Raw genomic sequence first — 7,240 nt, forward strand, 5'->3', positions numbered from 1 at the left:
GTTAAAGGACAGTTGGACATTATCTGAGATGGTGCTCATACCAAATCACAGGAAATAAGTCATCACACCGACTTTCTTAATGGAAAATAAAATTGTAAATAAATATTGTTAGGCTATTGCCTGAGGTTGCCAATGAAGTCTCGGGGAGTTAGCTGCCTGGATTCCATAGGGGCCTTGAAAAATTATCAAACTCCATTTTCAGTGGGAATTTTATAGCTTGTAGTTTAGGAGTTTTATAGTAGTGTGAAACTGAAAGATGAAATTTACTTTATTGGAATCATGCAGTTGCATGTGGGTTGTAAATCACAAAATAGCCTTCAATTTCTTAATGTAAACTTAAGATATTTTTGATATGAAAGATGAAAAGCCACAAGTAAGCCACAGGAAGGTTGAGGGAATTGAGGAGATCACTCATGTCCTGGATTCCCACATTGAGAGGGAACTCTTTAGTGAGACTGCTCATGGCATCCTAGGAAATGGCCTCCATTCACTTCTGTACATTCCCTTTTGTAAAGAAAACGGAAGAAAAAAACCCAAAGCCAGAAATCCAGCACACTCTGCTAGATCTATTCTGGAAAAGAAGAACCTTTCTGTCTCAACTTTATCATCAGTACGACTAGAGCATAGCAGTTGAACCCTCTCACTGGGGATCTCAGAGATTTTTCTGTACCATTGAAAGCACTCTCTTGTTTCCTGCCATTAACAGTATCCAACAAAGGTTTAAAAAATGAAAAACAAACAAAAGAACACTTTCCAAAAGCCAAACTGCATGCTGGGGAGAGAGTAGTGCTGTGGCACTTCTCCTGGATATGTTTCAAAAGTGTTGAAGGTGCCTGGAGGCATTAAAGTGATATGATGTAAGCACTGTGTAATAATGTAAGTTCAGAAATGTTGGTCACGTCTCTCCTCCTTCCCTCTTGACAACAGGAACAAACCCAGCACCCAACGCCTCGTATCACAGCCTCAGATTTCCAGCTCCCAGTCATGCTGTCATAAAATCCCTGACACAATTTTATAAATCTCTTTCATAAAAAAAATCGTATTTGTCATCCCTGTTGGACTGCTTGGAAGATGGTCCTGTCACTTCGTTCTTCCGGTATTTAGAAACTGGCTACTAGTTTCCAGTCTAAACGTAGCCAGGACTGATAAATATCTATTTGTTCTGTAACTGCACAGTACTGAAAGAAAGAAATGCCAGTTGGGACACCTTTGACGTGTAGTACCCCATGGACCAGAGTTACTCAACCAATTGCATGTAATTGGGGTGAGAATTAAGTTTGGGTCCCACCGGTGGTGATTTACATGGTATAGGTACAGATCTTTCATACAGTTGTTCTGCCAGCATCTCAGCAGATTTGCTTTAAGTTCTCAGCCTAACTCCCAGCAATGCCCTTCCTCCTCAATATTACATATTGCCAGTTCCTTCCTTCCTGGCTTAGGTAACCTTCTCTAGGCCTTGCCTAACTCCTGGGAAAGTGCCTGTGCCCAAATTCTCTGCAGTATTCTCTGCTGTTGCTGCTGTGTAATCTGTCTTGTCTCCCTCTGACAGCTTCTCCTTCTTCCTCCTGCTTATTCCTCCGATACCTTCTGGTTTATCTTTTCCATCTTTCTGGAGGACAAAAACATCAACTGTTCGTATTTTCTCTTAACAAAGCCTCAATGAGATGAAATTTTGTATGGGAAAATGCAGTATCCTCAGAAATAGATTTTTTTTTTTTTTTTTTTTGAGGTCTAGGTGGGTTTCCATGGTAACTAAATTTGGGTGGCTGTACTTTCTTGCCGGATGCTTTCTTGCCCCTTGCATTACATTCCTGCAGAAATGCTAGTGGTTGCATGCTCGCACAATGTACTGTTTAGGAGAGTTGATTCAATAGAAATTATTCCCTCACCCCATGCTAATTTTCCATGGGATAGGAATGGTTCTGGGAAGCTGAAGGTGGGAGGAGGGGAAGCTGAGGCTGCAGCAGACTGGACTCAATGCAGAAGGTGAAAAGAAGCCAGCCCCTTGCTGCCATCTGGTTGCCCAATAGAGAGTAAATACCTGCCTTGCATCTGAAGCTTTCTTTCAGAGCATCTCTCATCTCTGTTGCATTATTCCCTTTTGCATTATTCTCTTTGCATTTCATTGTCTTGCCTCCATTTTGGCTGAATTCTGCTTCGTGACTTTTCAGTCTCCTACTATTTATTATAGCTCTCTGCCTTGTGAGCGGTTCTAGCCCCGGCTGCCCAGGTGCCTGTATACTCAGAATGCTCCTCTTTTCTTCCTGTGCCCTAAGATACAAAAACTCACTTCAATTACTAAATAGTAACTCTGGACTTTACTTTTAGCTGATTTTTTTTCCCCCACTCTTCACACCATCCGCAGCAAACCAGGATTTTCCTTACGTGTTTAAAATACCTTAGAAACTTCTTGTTCCTAATTCTTCCTTTACTTTTTAACTTCTACCTAGTAGTTCTGTTATTTCAGCTAGCAGTTTGGGAATATAGGTCAGAACGATGCCTGTACAAAGTAAAATTGCACCGAATACTGTAATACTGGATAGGCTTATGTGGCAGTGCCGCACAGGAGCTTTGCTTCCTATTGCCACTTAGCCTCTTAACAGGCAGCACGTTTCAGTGACAATACCTCTCTATAAAGCTAAAGTATACGCTCTCAACTACTGAAGGTTTGTTTGCTTATTGATTTTTATCCTCTATGTAATGGTAATAGATTTTTAGAGCTGAAAAGAAATGCTGTGAGAGGCATAGTCTTGTTTGGGTACTATCTGATATTTTATTCTAAAAGCAGCAGAGCTCAGGTGCAGCGTGAGAGGGAGGTAGCTCTACAAGAGCAATATTGGGGAAAGAATAAGAGATGCTAAACCAGCACAGCCTTGCATTAAAGAGGACATGCGTGGTCTGCTCTTGATCTGAAGGGGGCATGAGTTTAGCATTTGGCAGTAGTAAAACAATGTGGAACCTTTTGATTTATGTGTGTTCAGAACAGGTTTGGGCTGAGAAGACCTTTATAAATGATGCCTCAAAAGACCTATGTTGTAGGGTGCCCCATGAATGTGATATATAAGGATTTACAGTGAAAGGCTGCTCACCTTCATATGAGCCCCTGAAGTCAACACAGGAGCAATTGACAGCAGTGATTAAATAAGAAAACATTCAATATTTTATTAACCAACAAGTATTTTGTTTTATTTTTCTTACCTTGATTCTGTCCCTGGAATACCTCTTTATTTGTTTTTTTAGAAAGTAACCATGTTAACTACTGTAACTTTACAGAGCCAGGTTGAACACATGAATTAAAAGTACAGAAATAAAATTTAAAACTACTACAAATACAGACCTCCCTTAATAGTAAAAAACTTATAAATCATGGAAGGAAAATTTTCTCTATGTTCTTGATAATCTGTTTAGAATAAAGATCACTTGGGGATGGCAGTATGATAGCTTACTGGGAAAAGTTGCAATGTATGAACAATGCAAAGGTGCTGCTTGTTTTTTAGTTATGATCATAATAATTATTGAAGTCACAAATCTACTTGAATCTAGTACATGTTCTGATTTGGACACTCTTCCTGTAGTTTCAGTGACTTATTTCACCATAACTCTTTCAAAAGCGATAGCTGCAATCTCCATAGGTTTGTAACAGCGAAAGCATTTTGGTCAAGTCAGCGCTCAGCGTGAGATTGGCGCTTCCATTCAGCAGTGCTTCAGCTTTAAATGGAAGATTTTAAATTCTGCTGTTTATGTAGGGTGGACTGAAGTCGGCAACCTACCATTGTTTCCAAGCAATTTGGTCTTCATTACAAATTAATGAAGTGATAATTGGATGTTGCAACTTCTCCGTTAAGAACACAGTAGTGGGTGCTACCTTGGTTGTGCAATTCAAACCTCTACAGTCAACTGTCTGTGTAAGCACTTTGGATAAGAAACTTCTGAAAAAAAATTTGCAGTGGGATTTGTCCAGAAAAAACATCTGCTGTGGAGATGTTTTAAATTCTGCAAGTTCCGAGTTTTGTTTCTGTCTCCCACTGGACATGTAAAATATGTTGAACTGATTAGAAATTATATGGAAGAGAGAAGTAGATCATTTGTGAATCGGTGTGAGCTGCTTTAAATGTCCATAAAATTATGCTTCATTATGTAATCTTATCTAGTTTCATCCAGTTGTTCTAAGTGAATTTTTATTTGTCCAGGTGAGACCTGTAGTTAAATAGGTACATCCAACTTCATGGGAGGCACTGAGGGCATCTGAATGGCTTTTTGCAGCAGGGTCTGGAGCTGTACTTGTACAAGGACATCTGTCAGAGGAGCGTCTGCCACTCAGTTTTGGGAACTTGGCAGAGGCTGGGAGCCAGGGTCCAGCTGCTTCTTACGCAGGCAAGAGCTCGTCCTTATATGATGGGCTGCCACGTGGCACCCAGCTCTCAAGTGGCCATGAGCTCTGGTGTAGTAACTTTGGCTCAGAAAGCCCCTGTGCTGCTGGCTCCCTTTGGCAATGTAGCATATTACAGCTCGCTACAGCATTTCAAATGCTGTATACGCATCCAAGACTGTCTTTTTGACTCTGTTGAATTAGTCAGGAAGAGATAAAACTTGTGTATAGACAGACCCGTAAAGTGAACTAAAATAAACTTTGTTTCAATTAAAGGAAGGTATTTATACTGGTTTTATCTACTGGTTTAATAACATGATTTAAAATCACATCTTCAGCAGTGCATGGACAATTTCATTGTGCAGACCAGCTCTTAGTCATAGCAAAACTTCTTTAAGTCAGTGGCTTGGGACTGAGAACTCTCAGATGGTACTCTGATGTGGCCGCTATTTTTTTTTTTCTTTTCTTTATTTCTTTGTGTGTGTGATGCATGTTTTGTAAAATGAGGAGACTGTAAAGACAGCTAATGCTTCTGCGCCCCAGTTTCTTTGTTGGTATAGTGGGAATAGTACTTCCTGTCCTAATGTTTGCTCTGCAGTATACTTAGATCCTTTAGCAAAAGGCGCTATGTAAAATGAATAATTGTTAGACTGAGATCCTAAATGTGGCATTGATGTGACTTGATTTTTGAGGGAAGATGTTTTCCTGGTAGTTCTTCTCTGTCGTCTTCCTTCAAGAGTGGCAGTGATTCCTCACAACGTACTTAATTCTGTCTACTTCGCATCTCCAGTTTTTGTACCGTGCAGCAGCTCTGTTTTAAGCTCTGCTGCTCCCCAGCTGCACTTCATCTGCTTGCATGGGGCAGCGTTTGTGCCTTTGGGAGAGGCTATGTATGTGGGGGACAGTGAGGCAAGGATTTCTGTAGCTGCTGTGCTACTGTATGCTCTGTTAGTTTGATCTTCATTATCACAGTAGGATTTACCTCTTCCATTTATGTAATTAAGTTTGAAGCATAGAACAGAAGGTGATAAGGCTCAGGGGGATCTTATCAATGTGTATAAATGCCTGATGGCAGGATTTAGGGAATATGGAGCCAGGCTCTTCTCTCTGGTGCCCAGTGAAAGGCCAAGAGGCAATGGATACAAATAGAAGTACAGGAAACTCCATTTAAACATACTCTGAGTACAGTCAAACACTGTCACAGGCTGCCCAGAGGGGCTGTGGAGTCTCCATCCTTGGAGGTATTCAAAAGCCTTGACTGGTCAGGATCCTGAGCAACCTGCTCTGGCTGACCCTGGATGAGCAGGGGGTTGGGCTAGAAGATCTGGAAGGGGTTTTTCTTTCAACTTCAGCAGTGTTGTGATTCTGTAACAGGTATTGTTCATCGTAATAAGAGTTTTCATTCCTGCGCTTTAGTGGTAAGGCTCTTCAAGACTCAGAATATAGAACAACTGCAGTTTTTGTGTGGATAAAAGCTGAAGAATGATGACCTTAAAGAAGAAAGAAAAAAAAAAAAAAACCAAACCCCAAAATATTGGTCATAGTCATCCATTCAGGGAGAAAGTGAAGAAAGATGCATCTTAAGTTGCTTAGTTGTTGTATGGTAGATGGCTAACAGTAAATATTTACTTTAAGCACCCCTGTAGGTTTTCTTTTTTCCTGTGATTGGTGAATATTCCTCTCCAGTGAGTATGACTTCGGAAATCAGGTAGGACTGGTACATGAGTAATTCACAAATAAGAAACCCATTCCTTCCCTGTCTGGGTCAAGTAAGTTTGTCAGCTGATGACTGATGTAAAAACAAACGATGACTATGTAGTCATCAAAAGTCATTTTAGAGTCACAATCTATGTAGTCCACAGCAGAATTAAGTAACCAAGGTACTTACGGTAAGTTGGTGGTAATTTTTAATAACTCTGGAAACTGGGCTAAGCTAGTTTGTTTGTCCAGAGGACATGTGCCTCAAGCAAAATCAGTTGTCATGCTTTGAGTAAATTTAAAACTGTAATATTTTATTGTGACTATATGGAATTTCAGTGGGAGCCACTGGCTTTTGTTTGGTAAGATTTTAAATCTTGTTTAATCTTTGAGATACAACTTGGTTCTAACAGAATATGGTGTTGTCTTAGTGAACTCTTCTGTTTGAGGTGAGCGTGGCTGTCGTAAAGACATGTTGGGATCGCAATCGAAAGGACAGCAGTGCGTATGGTTTAAGAAATCACAGGTTTTTAGTAATGCAAAACAGCTGTAGCATCTCTTTCATGCCACCTTGAAATAACTTGGTAAAAACTGACTTGTTAATGGTGAATTCTGTGTTCATTTAAGATGTTGATATGTTTTAATAGGAAAAAAAAAGTAAGTGGAAGTCCAACCAGGCTTTATTGTCTGTTTTATAGTGATGTCCAAGCGAAGTGATTTTTGCTTTTTCACATCTTTTGTCTCTAAATGTGATTTTTATTGATATAATCATTAATCTTAAAATATTTTCTTTTTTTCTTTTTTCTTTTTTCTTTTTTTTCCAGTGGGAAGAGATTAGTGGTGTTGATGAGCATTATACTCCAATCAGAACTTACCAAGTGTGCAATGTTATGGATCATAGTCAAAACAATTGGCTGCGAACAAACTGGATTCCGCGCAATTCAGCTCAGAAGATATATGTGGAGCTCAAGTTTACCTTGAGGGACTGTAATAGCATCCCTCTAGTTCTGGGCACTTGCAAAGAGACCTTCAACCTGTATTACATGGAGTCCGATGATGACCATTTGGTAAAGTTCAGAGAGCATCAGTTTACAAAGATTGACACCATTGCGGCTGATGAGAGCTTCACCCAAATGGATCTTGGGGACCGAATTCTCAAGCTCAATACAGAGG

The 7,240-nt window shown here is 40.0% G+C and overlaps 1 protein-coding gene across 2 annotated transcripts in view; it reads left to right on the forward strand.

Moving 5' to 3' along the window:
- Window positions 1-6,942: 6,942 nt before the first annotated feature.
- EPHA3 (EPH receptor A3) overlaps window positions 6,943-7,240 on the forward strand; it is a 153,156-nt gene continuing 152,858 nt past the window's right edge. For both annotated transcript variants that reach the window (XM_035900377.1, XM_035900378.1), the window contains exon 1: window positions 6,943-7,240. This exon is cut by the window's right edge and continues 300 nt beyond it. In XM_035900377.1, the coding sequence (XP_035756270.1) occupies window positions 6,958-7,240 (283 nt within the window). In that variant the 5' untranslated portion in view covers window positions 6,943-6,957.

This window comes from Egretta garzetta, unplaced genomic scaffold (genome assembly GCF_000687185.1).
Source record: "Egretta garzetta isolate BGI_Z169 unplaced genomic scaffold, ASM68718v1 scaffold278, whole genome shotgun sequence".
NCBI lineage: Eukaryota > Metazoa > Chordata > Aves > Pelecaniformes > Ardeidae > Egretta > Egretta garzetta.